This window comes from Sturnira hondurensis, unplaced genomic scaffold (assembly GCF_014824575.4).
Source record: "Sturnira hondurensis isolate 20B ecotype Veracruz unplaced genomic scaffold, ASM1482457v3 Scaffold0007036, whole genome shotgun sequence".
NCBI lineage: Eukaryota > Metazoa > Chordata > Mammalia > Chiroptera > Phyllostomidae > Sturnira > Sturnira hondurensis.
In genome coordinates, this window is record NW_028079667.1 from 2,609,828 (window position 1) to 2,635,031 (window position 25,204).

The following is a 25,204-nucleotide window of genomic DNA, read 5'->3' on the forward strand; positions in this document are numbered from 1 at the left end:
ATTATGCTAATTTTTAACTTGAATTTAGTGCATATAAGGATTAAAATGGACATTTCCTTCGAGTAAGAAACAGATCTCTAGGGTAATTGAAGTGTGTTACTCATTGCCCAGTGTGTTTAGTGCACGAAGACCTGAGTCGCCTCCTGTAAAACATTGTTAAAACGCACAGTTTCTCCCTCTCCCTCTCACACACGCACTGAGGATTAGAGAGGCTTCTTCCAGATTTATCAGTAGGCACATTTTCCTGAAAACACAGCTTCAGTTTGCAGCAATCCACCCATTCTTCCGCTGGGTCTTCTTCACTTGAAGGCATATTCTCCTTGCAGAATTTTCATTGCTTCTATGACACCTTTGTATTTGCAGTTTCACTCTAAAAGGATAGTAGCTTCTGGTGAACAATAGGCAATAGAAGCAGATTAGTGTTGTTGGCAGTGTTATTTAGATTTACATTTCCTTGCTTCAATTCTAATGAAGTTTAGAGAACGAAGGAGGAGAAAACATAATTAGTTATTTATAAGGGTGAGTATTGGCCTGTGAACACAAAATAATCATGATTGTTAACAGAGTTTCATGACCAATAATATGAGATCGGATTCAAATTCCAGCTCCTCCACTTATCGTTTGTGTGACCTTGAACAAGGTATTAAACTGCTTCAAGCCCAAATAACTGTGTCTTTACAATGGAGATGACATAGCATCTTCAGAAGAATTAAAAACATAGTGATAAGGATGCCAACATTTTTCTAAGCACCTGTGAAGTATGGACTATTATTCTATTTTACCTATGAGGATCGGAGCTTATAGACATAAGTAAGCTCACACAGTTGGGTGACATGGAACTGGGTTTGAACCAGCACGTGAAGTGCTTCATGCTGTGCCTGCTGAATGCTTCCCAGTGAGAGCTGTTATTATTTTCACTGTACAGAATTCTCCCAAGGATAACTTTTTCTGAAATGTTTTTCTGATTTTCCATTGTGTTTACACCAACAACTTTCTGGTTGGAAAGCATTTTCTGTTCATAGAAAATTGCGGGTAGAAATGAATCTAATTGCCCAGTATTTGAGGATTGGTTTGCAGTGTACATGACTGTTTAGGTCTCCTTATGTAACTTAGGTAGATACAAGTCAATAACTTCATACATGAGTTGCCCTTAAATGACTTTTAGTTCTTTTAGCTAAAAGACTGGAAGTTCTACATCTGAAGGTGGATTTGATGATAGCTATTAAATTCTCTGTTAATGGTCTTCCCTTACCTTATGTAAGAATAGAGCGGTACATCATTTCTTTTCTGTTGAAACAAAAATAGTGGTAGAAAAAAATGAGAGTCCTGACTTTTACGTTTCCCAAAGGTCCTCACTAACCATGTGGCTTTCGCAGGGGAGGTGGTCCTTCTGGTTAACATGCCTGCAGATAGCCCCGCAGAAGGACAGCACCTGCCTGATGGGAGGACAGCAGCCCCCACCAGCACCTTCACCCAGCAGGACATCAATGATGGCATCGTGTGGTACAGGCACTCGGGAGTCCCAGCCCAGAGTGACTCCTTCCGCTTCCAGGTACCCTCTGCTTCCTAACTTTTCCAATGTCAGGGTGGTCTGATGAAAACCATCAATTTTATTCATGAACAACTTAGGGAATTTTCTATGATTGCCTAGTAATCCGATTTCGGGGAAGAAAAAAGTGAAATTAATATAATTGAGGGGTATTTTGAATCTACTAATTCAATCTTACAGATATTTCCTCAAGCAGAGTCATTTTACAGCAAAGAGGTTTATAATAGATAGTGGCTAAAGTGTTTAGAAAAAATGTTTCCGAAATATTAAAATGCCATATGGAAGAAAAAGTCTTATTTTTTTCTCGAGTGTTTTTGGAACATTTAACAGCTTCTAATAAGATCATGGGCTTGGTGGCCGAATCCAGGAATTCATATTTTAGTCCCGCCACATATTAAGTAGACAGCTTTGGGAAAATTACTAGGACAAAGATTTTATGCTTTAGAGTCCTCATCTTTAAAATAGAATTATTGTAAAGATCTAATGAGTTAATACATCTAAAGCATTTAGACTACTGCCTATCACTAGGTAAGGGATTGCTACTACCATTTGTAAACATTGGTTAATATCAGTGCTATAGACTGAATGTTTGTGTCCACCTGCCCCCCAGTTAGTATGTTGAAATCCTTCTCTCCTCCATATGATTACATATGGGGGTGAAGTATTTGGTAGGTGATTAAATTAGGTGAGGTCGTGAGGGGTGGGCCCTCATGAGTGGGGTTGGTACACTTACAAGAATCACAAGAGAGCTTGCTCCCACCATGGGGACACAATGAGAAGATGGCTGTCTACGGCCCAGACGAGGGCCCTCACCAGAGCCCCACTGTGCCAGCACCGTGACCTCAGACTTCCAGCCTCCAGAACTGGGAGGAATAAGTTTCTGTTGTTTCTGAGCTACCCAGTCTGTGGTATTTTTGTTGAAGTAGCCTGAGCCAGCTGAAACAACCAAATCAAAAGAACACTGCCAACAAATGAAAAAAAGAAAAAAAGAAATTATACAGGGGATGTTCTCTAGCTATTATGAAATACAGAGTCCAGCACAAATAATACCCCTTTTTTATTATAAAATCTTTTATTACAAAATCATAAGCATATAATTTTGTAACATAACAATATCACACTCAAGCACACCATATGACGTTTTGGGTGAAATCTTTAAATTAAAACTATAAATTATTACACCCATGTTATTACCCCACCAACCACACTCAAGCAGGCATTACTTCCTGTATAATTAGAAGTTAATAAAAGAGGGCCAAAAATTCAAACCATTTGAAATTGTAAAAGAGTCTCCCAAGTAATTAAAAAGAAATCAAAATGGAAAACTATTAAGAAATATTGATAAGGAGGAAAAAAATTATCAAAACTTAATTGATGCGGACAAAATTTATGGCCTTAAGCTCTTATGATTGAGCAGAAAAGTGTGAAAATAAATGGACTAAATATTTAACTCAAGCTTTTTGGTTCTCTAGCTGGAGAACCAAAAGGAAACTTAAGAAAAGCAAAAAGAAGGAATTAATAGAGCTAAGCAGAAAACTGGTTAATTGTAAAATGCTAGAATTGATACATGAGTACAAAACCTGACTCTCTGGAAAGACCGATACAGTGAGACAAACCTCTGTGAAGGACAATTGGGAATAAAGAACCAAACAGAAGTACAAAGCAATGGGGAAGTATGAATGAGAGATACCATTTAAACATAAATACAGAAAAGAATTTGGGAACGTGCAGAGAAAATATAAAGAAGCACTCATGATGCTCAGCCAAGTTCCTTTGTCTGGGAATCCAGTTGGGGAGAAACTACCACAATAGCTCACCTTGCGAAAATGACCATACCTTCTGCCTCTGGAGCCTGGCGTGCACATCTTCATTGCTTGGCTAATTCATAGTGGATAAAAGATGTGTGTTTCCAAAGAGCAAGTTGAAATAAACTTGGAAACCATTAAAACGAGATGATATCCAGCACATATGTGCCCTTTGCCCGAATTAACATTTCATTTTTAGCACCTGGGGACTCAGCAGAATGAGTCACAGTGGAAGCAAAGACCTCAATCAAAGGAAGTCACCTAGCAAACCAGAATCCTCGGATCTGCTTTTGCCTTCATAGGCACTAGGATGAAGAACATTATCAATCTGGATTGTTTCCCTGGAATGGGATTCTTGGCACCTGCTCGAAATGGTATTTGATTGCCTTTGCAAGTTGGTTACTAAGTGGGTAATTATAAAATAGCAAAATTTACCCATTTTTTAATAGACCTGCTTGAGTTTAAGACATCTGGTTGAACATCATTACTTGGTAAGTGGTTCCCTGTGATGAGTCTTCACACATTTTGCTCAAAATGTTTAAAACTCCGATTTGAAATCTCCCAAACTCATGGGATAGTCTTCAAAATATTCTCAATGGTGGTAGCATGTCATCCTTTGGAAGTAGATTTTAAAATGTAACCAAATAGCCAAAGACATTCAGAATCCTGTCTGGTAGGAAGAAGACTAGTAATTATTTTGGGTTGAAACAGGGAGTAATTATGAAGTAACAAGCTCAGTTTTTTGACATCATTGTTGAGCTCCCTCTGAAGGCCAGTGTGAGGCAACTCTCTGAGCTAATGTTCTCCTGGATGTAAAAGGTTTGGTGAGCTTGTTTTTAAAGTCTCATTGTTTTATAGGCTTAGCTCATATTTTGACTTGAAATGACACAGACACTTTAACTATGTGCTAAGAAAACAGCAACTTTTCTTATTTGTTTTAGTCTAAGTCCTTTGGTCCCGAAAGAATTGTAAACAAAAAAAAATGCTGTTTTCATGATTCTTCTTTTTCTTCCTTTTTTTTCAAGCAGAAATTGTGATACGAGCTGCGTGAATTTAATTTCCTTTTAATGTTCATGTGCTGTCATGAGCCATCAGTGCCTTCCATCTGTTACTTTGCTTATAAGGCGTGGGCTTTATGTCATGTGTATGACTTCACAAAATACAGCCTGGCGAAGGGAGAAGAAAGCAGGCACACTTTTGTCACTGTTCCCACGGGGAGGAGCCCTGGCTTTGGTATATTCAGGTCCTGTTGACACAGCCTCAGGGGGTGTGATTTGAAAAAGACCAACGTGTTTCACTCCGGTATCTTTACTAAGGAATCTAAAACTGATCCCCTTGCTGGGCAGTATGCTCACATTTCACTACCTGCACAGGGCTCCATTTCTCTTCTTCAAGAAGTAGGAAAACATATCTTCCTCATCTTCTAAAGCTTTCAGACAGTCAGCTTGGTCAGCAGAAAGATCACAACCTGCCAACTTGGTTAGATACTGACCCTTATTGGCACTGACACCGTGCTTAACTGTTTTGACCTACAGTTTCCTCATCTGTAGAAAAGGAGGTAATATCCACTTTGTGGGTATTACATATGGTGACTTTTGAGAAGTAGCTAGTGCAGTGCTGGACCCATGAGAGACATTCAGTGAATTAGAGCTTCTGTCGCTCACAGTATTCATAGCAACACTGCGAGATGGCACCTTGAAAACATACAGATACTCTGAAGCTTGAGCTGCAGGCATGAGGGGTGGTCGAGACCCAGGGAAGACAGACAGTTTTTTGATGTTGTTGGCCTAACTAGAGAAAGCATAAGAAGGGGCTGCTATTCCTGCCATTTTCTCAGAATTTATGGAACCTTGCTCCCCCTCCTGTGGAATTAATGCTACTACACAGGCCACACAGGCTTCGTAGTTTTTGTAAGAAGCCTAAGCTGGAGCAGACGACAGAGAGGGGGATGCGAGGTTGCTGCTCAGTGGCACTGAGGAGGGAGAAGCTGCGTTAAGAAAAGCATCATTTTTTTCTCCGGCATTTTTGAAGCAAGAAGCAGTTGGTTCTGTGACCACTACACTAATTGTTATGAACTGTGCCTTGCAGTGATTAGATGGAGATTTGTCATTTGTAACCTAACTGTAGATGTCTGTGGTGAATAAGAATTTTAAAAATAGAATAAAAATTACACATCTAACATGCATTATGTGTACTCATAGTGAAGCATTATGTAGCTATCAAAAGTTGTGTTTTTAAGAATGTTTAATAATATAGCAAAAATCGTAGTATTATGTTTGGTAAAAATTTAGAATCACAGTTGTATATAAAGTTTTGGCATATGCATAGGAAACAGATTAAACTAAAATGCATCAGTATGTTAATATGCACTATTTCTAGGTAGTGAAATTCTAGATGACATTTTATTTCTTATTTACACTTTCCTGCATTTTCAGAATTTCCTAAAAGGACTATGTAGACTATGGTGATGCAGGAGCAGACAGAACTCAAAGACAGATGATTTGGGGAAGAGGGATGGTNCTGAAGCTTGAGCTGCAGGCATGAGGGGTGGTCGAGACCCAGGGAAGACAGACAGTTTTTTGATGTTGTTGGCCTAACTAGAGAAAACATAAGAAGGGGCTGCTATTCCTGCCATTTTCTCAGAATTTATGGAACCTTGCTCCCCCTCCTGTGGAATTAATGCTACTACACAGGCCACACAGGCTTCGTAGTTTTTGTAAGAAGCGTAAGCTGGAGCAGACGACAGAGAGGGGGATGTGAGGTTGCTGCTCAGTGGCACTGAGGAGGGAGAAGCTGCGTTAAGAAAAGCATCATTTTTTTTCCTCCGGCATTTTTGAAGCAAGAAACAGTTGGTTCTGTGACCACTACACTAATTGTTATGAACTGTGCCTTGCAGTGATTAGATGGAGATTTGTCATTTGTAACCTAACTGTAGATGTCTGTGGTGGATAAGAATTTTAAAAATAGAATAAAAACTACACATCTAACATGCATTATGTGTACTCATAGTGAAGCATTATGTAGCTATCAAAAGTTGTGTTTTAAAGAATGTTTAATAATATAGCAAAAATCTTAGTATTATGTTTGGTAAAAATTTAGAATGCACAGTTGTATATAAAGTTTTGGCATATGCATAGGAAATAGATTAAACTAAAATGCATCAGTATGTTAATATGCACTATTTCTAGGTAGTGAAATTCTAGATGACATTTTATTTCTTATTTACACGTTCCTGCATTTTCAGAATTTCCTAAAAGGACTATGTAGACTATGGTGATGCAGGAGCAGACAGAACTCAAAGACAGATGATTTGGGGAAGGGGGGTGGTAAACACACGCAAACACGCTCTACTCAATGGAAGCTCACCAGTACGACGTTTCTTTCCAGGTTTCCAGTGCCACAGAGGCCCACACCCACCTGGAGAGCCGCACGTTCAACATTGCGATCTTGCCACAGACGCCGGAAGCGCCTCAGCTCTCTCCAGGAGCATCTCTCCACATGACTGTGAGTGGGATGGGAGGGCTTGAGGTTTCCCAGGCTTGCTGATGGGGTCTGATGCAGTGCCCTGTTTTTGGTATCTGGTGAATGCCTGGCCTGGTAGGCAGATCATGCTGGCCCTGTAAACACATTTCTCATTGACTTGAAAAAGAAATTAAAATTCCCAGAGTGAAAGGAAAGTTAGACGGACTCCGCCTTGACCTCTCATCCACTGATGCTCCCTCTTCCCAGCGTCCCAGTCAGTCACTGAGTAGTTGGAAGGAATGTCAGGCATATGTCTGTTTAATCTGTGCCATTTGGGTGTAATTACTCCGACAATTACAGCTCTACCTCACTGGAGAAACTGTTATCCCATTTTTAGAGAAGCCCTATTGCAAATTTCCTTTCTGTTATAAAAATTCCCTGAAGAAGCTGGTGTCTATGCTGAATCCAGGGAGGTAAGTGACGATGACCCAAGTGAAAGTTTTGAGGGCAGAGTGGAAGGAATGGAGAGGTGATGGCAAAGGGCGCTGAGAGGCATACAAACCGCACATGCAAAGACCCGGGGCCATGGAGAATACGATTGTTGGGAAAACGGCAAATAGCTCGATAAGACTGGGGATATTCGGAAGGCAGCATAGGAGCGGTGGGGATGTGGAGGTCAGTGAGCTCCCTCCCAAAAGGACTCGCCTGCTGTGTGGGAGGGAGTGTGGGCACATGGGAAGCTTTGGAGTGAGGCAGCAGCTAACTCGGTTCAGACAATTAGCAGCTCCCCTGTAACCCCACATCTACGGGGAATGTGATGCCAGAACCCCTCTTCCAGACAGAGCCACAGCCTCTACATTTTAATCCTCGTGGGTCTGCGTTTGAGTTAGCGCCCACATAATTACACTCCAAAGCGTGCATCAGCCTCGAGCCACAACAAAGAAATCAGCTATAGTTTTAGAAATTATGGGTCTGGGGCATGACAGAGACATAAAGGGGAAAATAGAAAGTTTTTAATGAATAGCTGATATCGGCATTTCCACTGTAAACCATAATTTAAAGAAATTATAATTCAGCAGCACTATAAAGTCTATAATTCATTATTCTGACTGAAGGAACTTGGATCAGAATTTTCTCTAAACTGTGAAGAAAAATGTGCATGCACATTTCTTGCCAAATGCTAATACAGTGTAACTTGGAGTTTAGAGGGAAAAAATGGGCCAGGAGCTATGAAGACGGCGCCGTTGCCAATCTGTTGCTAAGGACCACTAGAGACTTTTCAAGCTATTTAACCTTTAGGGTCTCAGGCTGCTAGTTTGCAAATTAGGTCTGTTTGTGTAACTTAGGATATCACAGAAGTTAGTGTATCATCAAATGAAATTAGCCTATCTTTCATTCCTTAAAATATACATAGTTTGTGTTTCCTTTGATATCAATTAGGGCCATTACTGCAAAGCACTTGTAATCTGTAGCAAAAACACATCTTTGATCCAGTGATTTGGACTCATCTAAGTACCAGCGTTGCGTATATTTGGGAAATACATTGTGAATATATATATACTAAATGCATGCATCATATATCCGTACATGTGTTTAAGGGGAGGAGTCTACCTCTCCAATCATCCAGTCACATACCTTTGAGCTGCTCATTTATGCCAAAGACATAGATGATTCAATGATCATAAAGTACAGTTTCTGTTCTTAAGGAGCCTTTAAGAATCCTTAATGCTACATAGTGGTTAAATCCTTGGGCATAACTGAGATTTCCCGGGAAAATGGAATAGAGTGAAAAGCAACATAATCAAATGCCTGCCTAAATTGAAATTGGTTCTGTGGCTTTTCTGTGATTCTGTTATTTATCAAATCCAAGATCCTTTAACTGGGATCTTCTGTTTAGTTTGCAGAATTATGTTCATCAGAATTATGTGAATACATACATTATAAGATATATATCATATATGGGATGAGGGGCAATCCCCAAAACCCCGGAATTATCTTCTGGAGGGCAGGTCCCTGTAGTACAGGCTCCCCCTGCTAGGTGAGTGCTCTAGGAACCCGTCTGTATCGGTGCACCACCTGACATTGTTGTGAGAGGCTGCATTCAGCTTCAGTGAGTTATTTTTGAAGACTCTTTCTGCACATCTGCCCATTTCATGATGGGCGATGGACAAGTGCACCTGCCCACGCTGCACTGAGTGTTCAGCAGTTTTTGACCAAAAATGCCCCGTGCCCCACCCTGCCTATTCACCTGATCTTACCCCTAGAAAGGGCAAGAAACTTTTTTCTGTTTCCCCAATGAGAAAAGTCCTCAAAGGGAAACATTTTGCCTGTGTGGAAGAGGTGAAACAAAAAACAGCAGAAGCACTAAAAGGCATCAAAATTGGCGAGTTCGAAAACTGTTTTGAGCAGTGGGAAAAAAATCTCAATAGAGGTATTGAATCAAATGGAGAGTACTTTAAAGGTGACTGAAGTTTAAACATGTAAGAATAAATGCACAATTATTTATAAATAAATTATATACTCATGTATAAACATATGTACACATTTAGGATATATATCAAATTTGGGCATGGAGTTCTGAAAACAGGCATATTTACTAATAAGTATCATGGCCTAGAGAGTGTAATATTTTGTAAATGAGTTAATAGATTCGCATCAATTCATAGTTTTCCAAGTAATCATCTGCTATTTGACTTAGAAAATTCTTAAGGGTGAAATATTTGATTAATTAATCTTGGTATTGTCCTCAGTATCTTGCACAATGCCGCATATGAAGTAGTTGCTTAGTAAATATTTGTTGACTAGATGAACATTTTCAGACCTAATCTCACATAGTTAATAACTCCCTAAATTGTATCCTCTTCAAATCCAAATAAATTAATCATACAGGCATCCTTCTTTTAATATCATATTTCCAATTCCTTTCTTAAAGGGAAAAAGAAATTCTGTTAACTCTTAACGTGAAAGACATAGTATTTATTATTTCCCTTCTCAAATGGGTGCAGTCCTCAGGATTGGGTTGGCCAAAGTCACTGCTCGAGGGAAAGACCCTGAAGAAGCCTTTCTCTCCTGGTTTCATTTGTGTTCAGAGTGATTGCCGTGGCAGAGTTCCGTTAAAACCGCCCCTGTTGGGGCTAGTGAGGACCAAGTCAGAACAGCTGACCTCTTTTGTGATACAGACTCCAGTCTGGGCATGCTCTATCTATTTCGTGGTTGCGGGCTTCTGTGTCCATGCTTATTCTTGAGACCTATGAGAAACCAATAGAATTATTTCTGCAATCTCTGGAAATGTTTGTTTATCCTTGGAATTCCTATCGCTTCTCGGCCTTTTGGCTAAGATCAAGTGTATCCTTGGAATTCCTACTGTGCATTTATCTGAGCCTTTTACACTACTTAGAATATCTTACATTATTATTTATGATTTTCTCCTACAAAAAAAGTGGAATTCTTGAGGAAAGGGTCTATATCTGACTCATCTTGTGTCTCCATCAATACTTGGCTTGGTGCCTTGCATATAGTAGTCTCTTACTAAATAATTTGCTACATGACCAAAGGAATGGATTGATTTTGTTGTCCTAACTAATAAACTCTGTGAGAAGATAATTTCTTGTAATACCTCCTTTTTATTTATCTCGTCTCATTATTCATGGGCATCTGCTTTCTCAGGCCCATTGTGGGCTTTGCTGCTTTAATAGAATGATAGCATATGAAATTGGTCTTTGCTTTTAATACAGGGTGAAATGATGATGTTGTCTGTAAATCCTGACCCAAAGTTTAAGTTATGTGCACTTTGCTAAGGTTTATGTGTTAAAATATTTGCTCCTCCTGATTCTTTAGATACTGTTGAAATGCAATGGAAAGTATTCTAAAACAGTTACTGATTAAGTTATTATAAAAATATTTTATTGTTTTATTTCTTAGCTTAACCATTTTATTACAGTATGCTTTATCCACTCAACAAATTTTTATCAAGTAATTCCATGTACTAATCCACCCATAAACAAATAAAAATTCATGTTCTCATGGAGTTTACATTCTGTTGGGTATAAGTAATAAAGTCAATAACTCACCTATAGTGAGTGAGTGAGAAGGATTATGGCAAAACAGAAAGTAGATCAGGACCAAGGGTATGGGGAATGTAGTGGGGGAGGGGGCAGAGGAGACGTACGTTGCAATTTTAAGTAAGGTGGTCAGGGTGGGCTTTATTAAGACAATGGCATTTAAGGAAAGACTTACAGGAATTGAGGAGATAGCCATGCAGATATCTGAGGAAAGAGAATTCCAGGCCCAGGAACCATGTGTTCAGAGGCATCGAGTTGGGAGTACGCGTCGGTGTTCGAGGAATAGCAAGGAAGCCAGTTCAGCTGGAGAAAAGTGAATGGAAGCACACGTAATTGACATGAGTTCACAGATTGTCTGAGTATGTGGGTGGGGGCCATGGGGGGCAGTACAGGAGGCAGCGGAGGGTGCAGATCATGTCAGGCCTCGTAGGCCATTATAGGAACTTAGTTTTTATTCTGAGGAACATGGAGAGCTATTGCAGGGTGTTGAGCAGAGGTCTAATGTCCTTTTCAAAGGGTTCACACTGGCTGGCTACTGCGTTGAGATAGAATGGGGGGGTGGGGTGGCAAGAAAGCACTTAGGAGTCATCCTGGCAGTGGCCATGGCCATGGCCATGGGGGGAAGTGGTTGAATTCTGGCTATATACAGAAATAATATGGGTATTATGAAAGTCATTATTCTGTAATATTCTTTTGTTGACAGATATGTTAATAAAAGTGTCTTCTATAATGATTTCTATGAAATTTAATTTCTCATTTCTTACTATGTTTAATTGATGAGTATTGAACATTCCAAATAGGCAATATTAAAATTGATTATACTTTGATACATCACAACCTCAGTATTGCTTTGTTCAGAGAATTAAGTCCTTTTTCTACCTACTGTCTATTTTTATTAGTAGAAAAATAGTATCCATAAATTTCATGGATATGAAATATCTATTATCGTGGTTGGAACATATTTCTCTTTTCTATAGTCCTATGTCCATACTTATTCTTTCTTCTTATCACTTTACTTAGAGGTTTAAAGATACCTCCAGATTTTCAAAAATATCTCATGATACTCAGAATTTGCATTATTCTGATGGTTTTGAGATCACAATGGTGGCAAATGGTACTGAACCATGTACTGAACCATGTATCCGTGTGCACACATGTTACACATTTATAGGTGTGTGCACACATGTACACATTTATAACTATGTACACACATGTATGCTCCATGAACACCTTATTTAGGGCTTGTATGTTTAATTTGTTGTCCTAATTTGTTTTATTTTACGGTGAGAGACAGGGCACTGTTTTGCAATCCCGATTTGCTTTGCTTTATACCTTCCAGAGCTGAGCAATGGTCTGAAATATGACTCTCCTATAGAGGGATTGTCCTAACCTACTAATGCTACCTCTCCCCAAGACAAATATGCCTTGGGGACAATTAAAAGAGCAACTGTAACCTTCAGTCTTTTCATGGTTAAAAGGAAGAACACCATACCTCCTCCATAAGAATTACTAAACCCTACTTAATCTTTTCCTAAACAGGGAAATTCCTCCGAAGTAAGCAAAGCTTCAAGGAGCAGGAGAAGGGGTCAAACTCTAACCCTTCAGGGGTCAGTTAGGAGGAGCCTGCAAAGAGCCGGATGTGTTTGTTCTGTGCTATTGACAGCAGGTGTGACCCAGTCAAAGGGCCCATGCTCACACCACTTTCCCCTCTCTCCTCTCCTCTGGTTTTGCTGCTGTCTGCACCTCACTGGGATGCCTGATCACAGGACACTGAATCTCTCCCCCTGCCTCTCTCTTTTTTGAGTGTTGTCAGTGATGGTGTGTGATGAATACACGCAGGTGAATGGATGGTAAAGGCTGCTGCATACACATTGGCCTTCTGAGTAATTGTCCTTGAGTCTTCTTTGGATTCTGAGAACTAGAAGAGAAAAGCAGTATCTGGTTCTTTTGAATAGTAGAATGGAGACAAAGAGAAATGTTGACTATTTTATTTTTTCTTTAGTAAACAAATAATTCTTAAATCTCAATTTAAATGATGAGCCTCTGTTGGTTTTTGAACTAAAGTTCATCTTTAGTCCTCAGAAACCATCACAGTTCAAAAAACAAACAAAGAATCACAGTGCCCATCAGCAAAGCTGGGGGGTTGGAGGGAACTTCTTAGCAGATGCGCCCTTAGTTCATTAAGTTGGAGGAGCAGCATTGTCACAATCCAGCTGTGAATAGTAGAATAGCCAGCTGTGATGACTCGTTTTCAAATATGCATCACTGTGAGCTACACCGAGGGAAAGCGGCCATATTGGGATTCCCAGAGTACACACCAGTGGAAACCTGGGGCAGGGGACAGGAGAGAGAAGGGTCAGGATGCAGGAAAACCTGAACAGGACTCTATAGCCCTGTGAACTCCCTAGGGCTGGGACCAATCTACAGTGTAAGAGACCAGCTCTTTCTTTTGAACCCTCAGAGAAAATTTTATGTGTGACTAATTAAAAAGCTCAGAATGAGTTTGCTTTTGTTTTCTTAATAAGATTTTTTTTGCCTCTGGCTTTTGTTTTTATCACACCACTTCTTTCTTCTTCCTTCTTAAACTTTGTCTAGGCTCGGGAAGATGACCTGACCGTGATTCAGCCTCATTCCCTCTCCTTTGCAAATTCCGAGAAGCCAAGTGGAAAGATTATATACAACATCACTCTACCTCTGCATCCAAATCAAGGTAAGATGTGCAGTCAGTGATTTCTTAGGTGATGTTTTCTAGCTGTTGACCAGTCTGAAAAGAGTTTTGTCTGCTTAGACTTGTTGAAATTTTAAGATGTAACAATTATTGATATCCCATGTTCCTATCCCCCGAGTTTAGAACCAATTGTGAAAAAAGAGACACTGTGGTCAGACTGAGGGAGGTGAATGTGTCAACTTTGGCATCAGCAGAACCATGCCAGAGAGCGTGGTGTGCACGCAGCTTTAGTTCCTGGATTGGGCTCCCCCTCCCTTGCATAGGGAGAGCTGGACCGACACCTGGACAGACACAGGCACTGCCTGTAGGGACAGGGCCTGCCCTGGTACAGTTATGACAGGTGAGCACCAGAGTGAGAATGTGTGAAAGGCAAGAGTTTTGCCAGAGAACTCAGAGGGGGCTGAGCCACACATGGAAAGGTAGGTCCAGTCGGAGGAGAGGTGGGTCCCTACTGTTGATCCTCACCTTAAGATCTCTGAGCTTTGGGTTTAACTAATAAGCCAGTGCCCAGGAGAAATGCGGCTGTCCCTTGTAGGAAGGAGATCAGCTTCTATCATGACAATTCTGCTTCTGTCTCTGAGGCAGCTCTCCTAAGATCAATCACTGCTCTAGATGTAAGCAATCACATTATGAAATTCCCAAAGAGAAAACATTTAATTTTTAGACTTTGATAAAATCAAAGAAATGAAAAGTTCTAAAAATTAAATTTTTACACTTGGATAAAATCCAAAGAGATTAAAAGTTTAAATGTCATCATCTTCTCTTTTTAATCTGAGTCAGAGCTAGAGTCGTTTTCTCTGTGTTGCCAGGGAGAGATGATGTTCTTTCAGTCCAGTAGCCCGAATGGACTGTCTCTCAGCCCTTCAGAAGTTGAAGTAGACCAACACCGAACCTCACATGTATCCTCCTTTGAAAGAGATAACAGGACATGAAAGAAGATCACAGCATCAGTTCTGTACCTGTAAAATTTAGAAATGAGAGGCAGACAGGCAGCTCCTAAAGCACTTATCACAAGCAGAGTAACAATTGTAGATTCAAGTCCTAGAATAATCCAGCCCCATGTTACTGTTGCCACAGACCATCACAGAGACTAAAGAGTTCCTGAAGGAAAGTGAGTAGACTGAGAAAAATTCTACCAGGGGACCAGCCTGTGCTATTTTCTCATGGACCTTTGAACTTAAACTCAGTTGAGAGAATCTCATAGTTACGGCACAGTGTCTATGACTTCTGGAGAATTACCTGGTCAAAGATATGGTGGAGGTAGTAGTTTGTGTTTCACTGTTGTTGATAGTCACGATTCCTAGTCAAGGGTCTGTTTGGGTTTCAGATTGGCCTTTCCTAGATAGCAGAATAGTATACCAAGACCAACCTGAGAGCAGTTGTTCCTGAAAGACAAAAGACTCTCACCAGTGGGACAGGCAGCTGCTAGCATGGGTGACAGTTAACCCTCCAGAACGACTGCTGATGCTCATGCCCAGTCTTTCCCCCAGGGATCATCGAACACAGGGACCAGCCTCACTCTCCCGTCCGGCATTTCACACAGGAAGACATCAACCAGGGCAAAATCACGTACCGGCCTCCCACGGCAGCGCCCCACCTCCAGGAGATCACGGCCTTCTCCTTCGCTGGTACTTCTTTCTTCTCCCTTTTGAGGCACCCAGGCTGTTCTCTGTGGGTCTTCCTGGCGGGCTCACCCTAACTCTTTCTGTAGTCCTCCTAGATAGTTCAGTGGCACTGTTTTGTAGCGGACCAGAATAGCTTGAGACTTGCGGGCCAATTTGTAGCTTGGGCTTAGTTCATCACTTTTCAAAAAATGTATTCATGCATTCAAGAATACCTTCAATAAATCTTCATCTTATGCCTACTATGTGGCAATCACTGAGTGAGGCCTGGACATCTAGTGGTGAGTAAAAAGAGACATAAATCCCGTTCCTGGCAACTTTGGGGGTCCAAGTACAGATCCTCTGTCTGCCTCTAATGGAGGCAGAATTCAATAAATAATCACAGTAATGAATGTTTAATTGCAGAATGAGATAAGAGCTCTGAAAAGTGCTGGAATTAGATGTAACAAGACTGAACTTGACTGAAGGCTCAGTGGAGGCTACCCCAGGGTGGTATTGACCATGGAGAGATGGGGAGAAACTAACTAGCCTAAGTGTGCGTGTTGGGATAGTTCAGGTGGAGACCATTCCTGAAGAAAGAACACCCCCCGAGGTGCAGAGTCCCTGGGAAGGGACAGAATGTGGCTTTCTGGATGCGGATGGTTGAGCAGAGCGGAGTCAGGCCTTTAGAGAGAAGGGAGAGACCTTAGAAGCACCGTATATATGTGGGGATTTGGATCTCCATTCCAAGAACAGCAGGACCTGGTGGGCAGATGAAGATCTAGGAGAATGGCTTTTCACGGGGAACTCTTCAGCTGCAGGAGTGGGAACGGGTTTGTCAAGGAGGCCGGAGTGGACGGGCATGTGGCTGGAAGGGGTGAAAGATCCTGCCGTCCCTCGGGGAAGACCCCGTGTAGGAATGGAGAGTGCAGGCAATGTTTGGAGATTAAAACACGGGTTTGTCAGTGGGCATATTTTAAAGGAAAAGAGGACTAAGTCACAGAATAACTGAAATTCTAAACCCAGCCAGTGCGTGCCCTTCCACTAGGCCAAGGTAACCTTAATCCTTGCCACCCCAATCTTTCCTCCTGACCCAGTAGTCAAAGCTGTTGACTGGAAAGCAGGAGTTTTGAGTTTCTACCCTAAATATTTCTGTGCCTAAAAATCTTGAAGCCTGTTTCTTTATGATCTTTAATGTAGATGTACCACGTAACACAATTAATATTGAATACTATTTTGATATGGTAACTGTATTAATGCAGAATAGCTGTTAATTTTCTGTGATGAGTTCAACATGGATCAAATAATTTTAGAGTTATATTTTAAATTATGGCCAACATCTAAAGTAATACTTGCCATTATTTATATAAATGCAATTGTCTAAGAAATGATTACTCCAATAGATAATCTCTAAGGATGTGGGTAGGCTGCTTCTCTAAAGAGTATCACCAAGTGTTTAATAACTGGTTGTGGGGGCGACTGCCCACAGGTCCCCCCATCTGCCACAGATGAAAGTAACACTACTAAGACATGATCTGCTTGGGGAGGAGAGATGGCCAATTTCTCAAAGGAAAAAGGCCAGGAGCCCCTTCCTCCGGGAGTTTTTATTGGGTTATAATACACAGGAATACAGGCAGCAAGGCTCAAACAGTAGATAACATTTCAAACAAATCTGAGGGCTTAGTCTGAATCAGTGTCTGTCAAGAAAGGAGGTTGCAGAAACTTTGGGAGACATACTCATTTCCTGCTTGGACCCTTAACATATGAATGAAAGCACTCTTAGCAAAGCAGGTTTCACAGGATTTTTAAGAATTCTTTCTTATGCCTGATCACCCTGCTACTGCTCTAGCAAGGCAAGGAGCTGCACTGCCTCCCCCATCATAGGTTTTCAGGCTTAAGTGGATTAGAGCCAGGAAGTGCTTCTCCCAGAGGACATGGGGACTCAGGCTATGTCAGAATAGCCGAAGGGGGGCAAGGGTCCATCACTCCCTCTTTGTTGCAGCCCCTCAGTCCTTCCATGATGTCCTCCCAAGTGATCGAGTCTGTCTTAGGTTGCCCCTCTCTCTGAGGAGTCTTACCCATCATGGACTATCGATCATGCTTTGGGGGAAGGGGGAGGAAGCAGAGGCAGCATTTGCTACTAGAGACAACCTTTGTCTTTTTGTGGCTCGAATTCTGCAGGTCGCTCACTCAGTCTTAACCATGGGGGGGCAGTTACAACTCCTGAAACCAAGCAGAGTGGTTCTCAACAACTAATTAAACAATAGCCCGTGAAAATGTTCTAGCCCCTACTTTATGTAGGATATCCTGGGATTAGAGGGAAAGAAAATGTGTCTGCCGTGGTTGAAGTTATTTCCATATCCATTACACTCACTAGAGTTCCCAGAGCCTTTGTAGAGAGCAGAGTCCTGTCCCATATAATCTATGGGATAAATGCTATGAGATAAATCTCTCAGTGTTGCAGTGTGTAAATCACTGTCCCAGCGCCACTCAATTCTACAATGGAATTACCCACCAGAGCCTTGTTGGTGATATATGACATCACCCACGTTTGCAGATTTGTAAGATTTTATGTACTGATAAAATGAGATCCGAATGAATTATAAATCACTCTGACTGCTGAGATATAAAATTATTCCACTGTGTGGCTCTTTTTGTTACTTAAAATTAGTGCTGGCACCATTAAATTCAACATAACATTATCAAATGACCTGGTAGCCTTTCCTAAAACCATAGTGATTTAGATGAAAATGTTCTTTACTTTTCTAACCTCTGGCCCATATTTTATACCTTCCCTGTCTGTCTCTAACCCTAAAATGTTTTTAATACATTGATTTTCTCTCTTCTGTTCTTGCAGGTCTCCCAGAATCAGTGAAATTCCATTTCACAGGTAAAGATTTTAACCTGAATTTTATTATGTAATGGAATTTTTCCTTTTTCTTATTAGTCTTTTCTTTTCATTCTCTTCATCATTACTTTTAGCTTTCCTAATCCCTTCACCTTTTATACCCCGCCTGCTGACCCCCTTTCCCTCTCACAGCTGTCAGTCTGCTCTCTGTGTCCGTGACTCTCTTTCTAGTTTGTTTTTTACTTTGTTCATAGATTCCACATATAACTGAGATCATATGGTATTCGTCTCTCTCTGACTGGCTTATTTCACTTAGCACAATACTCCCCAGGTCCATGCATGCTATTGCAAAACATAGTATTTCCTTCTGTTTTGGATTCAAATAATATTCCATTGTGTAGATGTACCACAGCTTTTTTATCCACTCATCTACTGATGAACACTTGGGCTACTTCCAAATTTGGTGATTGTAAACAACACTGCAAGGAACATAGGGGTGCATATGTCAGTGCTTTGGGTTTTATTGGAACAAGGCAGATCCATTTTAATTTTTGAGGTAATGCCACACTGCTTTCGACAGTGGCTGCACTAGTCTGCATTCCCACCAGCAGTGCACAAGGGTCCCTTTTTTTCACATCCTCGACAATACTTGTCATTTGTGGATTTATTATTAATAGCCATTCCGACAGGTGTGAGATGATATCCAATTGTGGTTTTAACTTGCATTTTTGGATGATTAGCAACTTTGAGCATCTTTTCATATGTATGTTGGCCATCTGTATGTCCTCTTTGGAGAAATTTCTGTTCAGGTCCTTCACCCATTTTTTAAATTGGATTGTTTGGGGGGTGGTTGATGTTAAGTTTTATCAGTGTATGATAAATTTTGGGTATTAACCCTTTATGAGATATATCATTGGCAAATATGTTCTCCCATACAGTGGGTTGTTTTTTCATTAAAAAAACTATTGTTGTTTAATTACAGTTGTCCCCATTTTTCCCCCACTTCTCTCCCCTGCACTACCCACCTCCCACCCCCGCATTAAATCCCCCCTTTGTCCATGAGTACATGTTCCTTGACTTGACTCTTCCCCTTTTTTCTCACATTATCACCCCTCCCCTTCAGTCATTGTCAGTTTGTTCTTTATTTCCATGTCTCTAGTTCTATTATGCTCACTTGTTTGTTTTGCTAATGTCTTTTCATTTTGTTGATGGTTTCCTTTGCTGTGTAAAATCTAATTTGATTAGTCCCATTTGTTCTTTTTTTTTTTTCTGTTTGTTTTCTGGTCTAAGGAGACATTTCAGAAAAAGTTTACTTCAAGAAATGTTTAAGATTTTCTGCCAATGTTTTCTTCTAGCATTTTCATGGTTTTGAGTCTTACATTTATGCTTCTAATCCATTTTGAGTTTATTCTTGTGTGTGGTATAAGGAGATGATGTAGTTTCATGGTTTTGTTTTGGTTTTTTTTTTTGCATGTATCTGTCCAGTATTCCCAGCAGCATTTACTGAATAGTCTCTCTTTACCCCATTGTATATTTTTACCTCCTTGCCAAAGATTAATTACCGTAAAGGTGTGGGTTTATTTCTGGGTTCTCTATTCTGTCACATTAATCTATATTTTGGTTTTTATGCCAGCACCATGCTGTTTTGAGTACTATGGCATTGTATATAGTTTGATATCAGGTAGAAGGATATCTCCAACTGTGTTCTTTCTCAAGAATGCTGTGGCTATTCAGGATCTTGTGCTTCCTTATAAATGTTTGGAATATTTGTTCTAGTTCTGTGAAACACTCCATTGATATCTTGATAGGAATTGCATTAAATCTATAGATTGCTTTTGCTGATGTAGGCATTTTAATGATGTTAATTCTTCCTATCCATGTACATAGTATATGCTTCCACTTATTTCTGTCTTCTTCAATTTCTTTCTTCAGTGTTTTATAGTTTCTGAGTAGAAACTTATGTGTGTGCCTGTGTACTGTTTCTAGTCTACTAGAAATAAGTAGACTTATTTCTAAGTCTACTACTGTTTACAGTAGACTTATGTGTGTGCCTGTGTACTGTTTCTAGTCTCGGATGGAGAGCACATGAGTCCAGAGATGGCCCTGACCATTCACTTAGTTCCCTCTGATCGGCGCCCCCCAGTGTTCCAGGTCACAGCTCCATTGCTTGAGGTCGGCCCAGGAGGCAGCACTCCTGTAGGTAAGAACTGGGAGCCCCCCAAAATCACAGCTTTGGAAATGGAACCATAGTTCAACAACAGTCCCTGTTGGAACCTCTTGAAGGTTACCAAAATGTAATGACCTCCTCTTCCAGAAGTTGCTTGCATCCTCATCCTTATCCTTCCCTCTGTCCATTTCCATGAAAAGAGAAGGAAATAGACCCTTGAGAGGCCAATGCTCAGTAATGGACTACAACACAGAATTTATTCTCCAGCCTCCAGGAGATTGATTTGTTGGCATCACTAAAATAAAAAGTAGTAGAGAGAATAGAGGGGAGCCGTTTCAATTATTTCCTTTATTTCTTATTTAGAAAATAAAGCGAACCAGGAGAAATGACAGATCATGATAACCTTCAGCAGTTGTGAAGAGTTAGTGTTGGCCCACCAACTCTTTTTGTATGTGATTTGACTTACCTATTACTATACTCACTCTCCGGAAGTGTATTCCATTACCAAGAATATTGCACAATAAGAGCAAACAGTGGATATTGTGATTTTTGTTGGGGATGCTCTACAGATCCTTATCCATTTTTTGTGTGTGGGTATTTGCCTAAAATTAATTATCATCCATCTATAAACAAGCCAGCTGTCACTTTTACCCTGCCCCCCACTGCAGTGATGGCTGGAGCAGCCATCATTAAAATGACTTGGTTCTTACGTAGATTCAGAGAAAGAAGAAGGGAAGAAACAACAAAAACATAAATAGTTTCTAGGAGCATTTTCTGGGAAAAAAACCTATGGTAGCCAGTCAGGACTGACTTTTTATGGGCTTCCATACCTTCATTTGGATGGGGGTGTGGGGCAAGGCATTCTGAATTCAAAACTACCTACTTGTAAGTTAACTTGTGGAAGAATCTACTTGTATCATGGGAATTGACTATATTATCAGTTTTCACTCCTTTGTGGTCGATTGGGTATAAAAGGTGCTTTCTTGTAACTCAGATTCCCCACAACATGGCTTCCAGGCTGGCCTGTGGCTTTAATGTATACAGAGAATGCAGTTTTAATGTACACACCTTCTCACCATGCTTTATGCTCCTGCCTGCAGGACTTCAGTTGGTAGTAAGGGATAATGACACAGCACCTGAAGAACTCCTGTTTGAGCTTCAGAACCCTCCGCAGCACGGTGTGCTCCTCAAGGACACTGCTGAGTTCCAAGGGCCCATGGCCACAGGTAGCTGCTCACTCTGTCATTGACCTACAGGGGGCACTCCTTGCTCTACAGTCTGTTTTATGTGTCTCAGACAAGAAGTCAGCAATTTTGTGGGACAACTTATGAGGAGATACTTGAAAAGAACTTCAGTGTTTAGCCCATCGGCTGAAATGTTTGGGACTTCTTTCTCTGTGCCACCTCCCACGCCCAAAACTAGGAAGCTGTTTGCTCAGATTGTAGGTGAAATTGGTTGGTTTCTGAAACCTGGAATAAAGACACTGAGAACAGCCTCATATGCGTTGCCAGCTGCTACTTTCCTATGGGTTGTGCATGAGCGTGAATTTGTTTATCTTACTACGGTATGTAAATCTTCACAGTATTTATAGCTCTGTAACTCCAATTGTGTAAGCTACATGCATATACAGCCATAAAAAAGGGAACACATTTTTAAACTAGTATTTATGAGATATAGCAGTGCGGTAATGTGACTAGCTTTTTAAAATAGTATTTACCGCACTTTCTTCAGTTATAAAAATAACACATATTGATTGTTTGGAAAGAGCAGAAAAGCACAAAGAATGTAACTAAATCTAGTTTTTAATAGTCATCCTTTATCAAAGTAGATATTATCAAAGTAAATATTACCCCTTTGAAAGTCATTACCTTGGGATGCTATATGCTTATTCCAACAATCTGCACTTTCCCAAAACCTTTATGTGATTCCTAGTTATCATTTAATGATGCATTATTCTGAATATCCCTACAGAGGTACGGGGAAAGTTTTTGACCTTGAAGGTATATTGAATTTTTGAGAAAACCAGTGGGCATCTGGAAGTCACAAAGTTAGATTTTTAAAAACTCACTGAACAAAAGAAGTATTATTAGAAAAGATTTCTGGTATACTAAGGGAACTGCTTTAGGAGCATAATGGCTATAGCACAGTTTGTGCTAACATTGTATTTTACCTACATTTGTGTAATTAACATGTGAGATCCAAAGATGTTTGTAAAATATTCTTTTTAATGTATTATAATAAACTTACTAGTTTTCTTACCTTTTTAAGCACAATACCACTAGCACCAGCAAATCACCATAACACAATGTTGAAAGAGAAGGCTTAGAAGACTAATACAGAGAATGAATAAATTCTTTAGTTTAATTACATAACAACAATTATGAGAGCCAATAACCTATCAGGAAATAGAGTTGAATATAACATCCAGGAAGACTGGTACCTCAACTGTGCTCTGTGAAATGCTGGGACCCATGGCACAAAGTAGCATTTCTCATGAAAAGGGCTCCATGACCAAATGATTTGGAGAAGCTTTAATCCTTACCTGAGAACATTTTTTTCATTGCTGTTAGAGAGAGAGGGAGAAAGACATCGATGTCAGAGGCATCAGTTCGTTGCCTCCCAAATGTTCCCCAATAGGGGATCAAACCTAGATATGTGTCCTGACCAGGAATCAAACCTACAATCTTTTGGTGTACAGGATCATGCTCCAACCAACTGAGCCACACCAGCCAGGGCAAAATTTTCTAAATATTCTAAAATTTGCCTTGGCCAGGTAGCTCAGTTGGTTAGAGCATTGTCCTGATACGCCAAGGTTGCAGGTTCCATCCCTGGTCAGGGCACTTAGAGCCATCAACCCATGGGTGTGTGAATGATTGCAACAACAGGTTGATGTCTCTCTTTCTTTCTCACCCTTCTGCGCTCTAAACAAAAATCAATAAAGAAAATTTTTTAAAATTCTAAAATTCTAATAAGTCCTGTAGTTTAAAAGATTTTAATTTTAAATTTTGTTTAACCCTAATATTTTCTAAAGTGATATGACCTTGAAACGTTTTTGTACAATATGTACCAAAGCTATATAATTCACATATACTTCGAGTTTGTAACTTCAAAGGTATTTTTAAATTTTTAGATATCTTTAAATTAAAAAGATGTTATACTCTCAATTAAAACAGAGACCTCTTACACATTCATTAAGCATAATTTATTTGCTTTTTCAAAAACTTTTCAGTGTCAAGATTAGGTACTAGAAGGACTATTATAAAGAATAAGAGCTTGTCCTTTATTCCCTAAAACTAAGAGTGATGAAGGGATCTTATAGAGGCAGATTTAAAAAAAAATAGAACTGCTTTTCGTGGAATGAGCTACCTTGTAAAAGAGTTAGCCTCCCACCTTGAGAAGTGTTGAAAGACAAGCTAACCACCTTTTTCAAAAACAGTGCAAAGGGAATCCTATATTGGGTGAGTGGCTGGACTAATTAGCTTACATCTCCCAGAGATTACGATCCTATATATATTATACTTTGAAATCCTGAGATCAAAGGTGTTATATAAATGAAAAGCGTCATTCCCAGAAGTAATTGGTTTTATAATTTGTTTTATTCTTGAAAGGTGACACTTTCACATATGAGGATATTGAGAAAAATGTTCTGCGGTACCTACACGATGGCTCCTCTGCCCAGGAGGACAACATGGAGATCTCCGTCACAGATGGTATCTCGGTGACAACCGTGGAAGTGAGAGTGGAGGTGTCACTGCCAGGGGACCGAGGGCCTCGGCTGGCTACTGGTGCCTCTCTGAGCCTCACTGTTGCTAGCCAAAGCACAGCTGTAATCACTAGATCACACCTCGCTTATGTTGTAAGTGCTCACACTTGCCCTCTTGTTCACCACTGCACCCTCCCTGGCTGGCCAGGGAGCGATCTGAAAACTGGGGCTTCCGTTTGTGGCCATAGAAAGAATTCTTTCCTCGACTGTCCTCTAGTTCTACTCTTAGGAATAGTTACACTCTTTATTCCAACTGCTCTCGCCGTCTCATGAACAGACATGTGAACAAGCAAACCTTCATAAAAATTCACTGGGCATGTGTAGGGCTGGGTGACTTTCAACAGGAAACAGTGCCAGTGATTGAAAAGCTCAGGTGCCCCTCTTGTAAGCTCCACCCATAAAGTGTTTCAGATGATAATGTTACAGACAGAGAATTTCGGAGGAACTTAACCTGATGAGCAACTAACAGGTCATGGTATTTCATGGCCCACGTTTCTGAGAGAAAGCCCACTTTTCACCAGCTTTTGTCTCAGGTTCAGCTCAAGGCAGAAGTCAGCACGCCCCTCTGGCAGTGCCTGTTTGCCAGATTTCCTAGGCAAGATTTTTGACTCACCCGCCATTCCATGCCCCAAGAGGAACAGGGGGGTTAGGGGACCAAGGGTAAGTTCAGGAACTGTAGGTCTGTCTTTTTTCTCTCATTTGGCCTTCACTCGATGAATGATCCTCATTAATTAAACTCATCTTCTTTGAGTTTACCCATGGCACTAAAGATAATGAGGATAATTTATCTTACTCTTCAATAGTGTATGTTATAAATAGATATGAACTCTATATAAACATAATAGTGATACAATTTGACAAATACCTTGAAAATAAGAGTGATTATCTGAATGGTAGTCATTCTTGGTATTAAAATTCCAACCAATGACCTGGCCTTTCAAAAAAAAAAAAGAACCACTCTGTAGTTTTAAGGAATCCTTTTCTGGGCTGAGGGGTCTGGCTATAAAATCCAGTGCTGAGTAGGAGCGTGAAAGATAAAGCGCAGGCCTGGGAACTATTTCTTCAATTGGTTTTGCACAGATTTTCCCCTCACATTGTCTTTTCTCAAATGATGGGAAACTGCCTTCTACCCTGACTCTTCTCTTGGGTCCACTACAGTTCCGACCAGCTTTGATTTTGCAGTCTTTTTTTTAATTGACAGGTGATTTTTACCATCAGTT

The 25,204-nt window shown here is 40.4% G+C and overlaps 1 protein-coding gene across 2 annotated transcripts in view; it reads left to right on the top strand.

The window, feature by feature from the left end:
* The window catches only part of FRAS1 (Fraser extracellular matrix complex subunit 1), a 425,396-nt gene that overhangs the window by 307,761 nt on the left and 92,431 nt on the right, over positions 1-25,204 (top strand). For both annotated transcript variants that reach the window (XM_037051016.1, XM_037051015.1), the window contains exons 31-38: positions 1,377-1,552; positions 6,742-6,858; positions 13,473-13,587; positions 15,096-15,233; positions 18,064-18,096; positions 20,123-20,254; positions 21,322-21,447; positions 23,830-24,077. In XM_037051016.1, the coding sequence (XP_036906911.1) occupies positions 1,377-1,552; positions 6,742-6,858; positions 13,473-13,587; positions 15,096-15,233; positions 18,064-18,096; positions 20,123-20,254; positions 21,322-21,447; positions 23,830-24,077 (1,085 nt within the window). The remainder of the gene's footprint in view (positions 1-1,376; positions 1,553-6,741; positions 6,859-13,472; positions 13,588-15,095; positions 15,234-18,063; positions 18,097-20,122; positions 20,255-21,321; positions 21,448-23,829; positions 24,078-25,204) is intronic.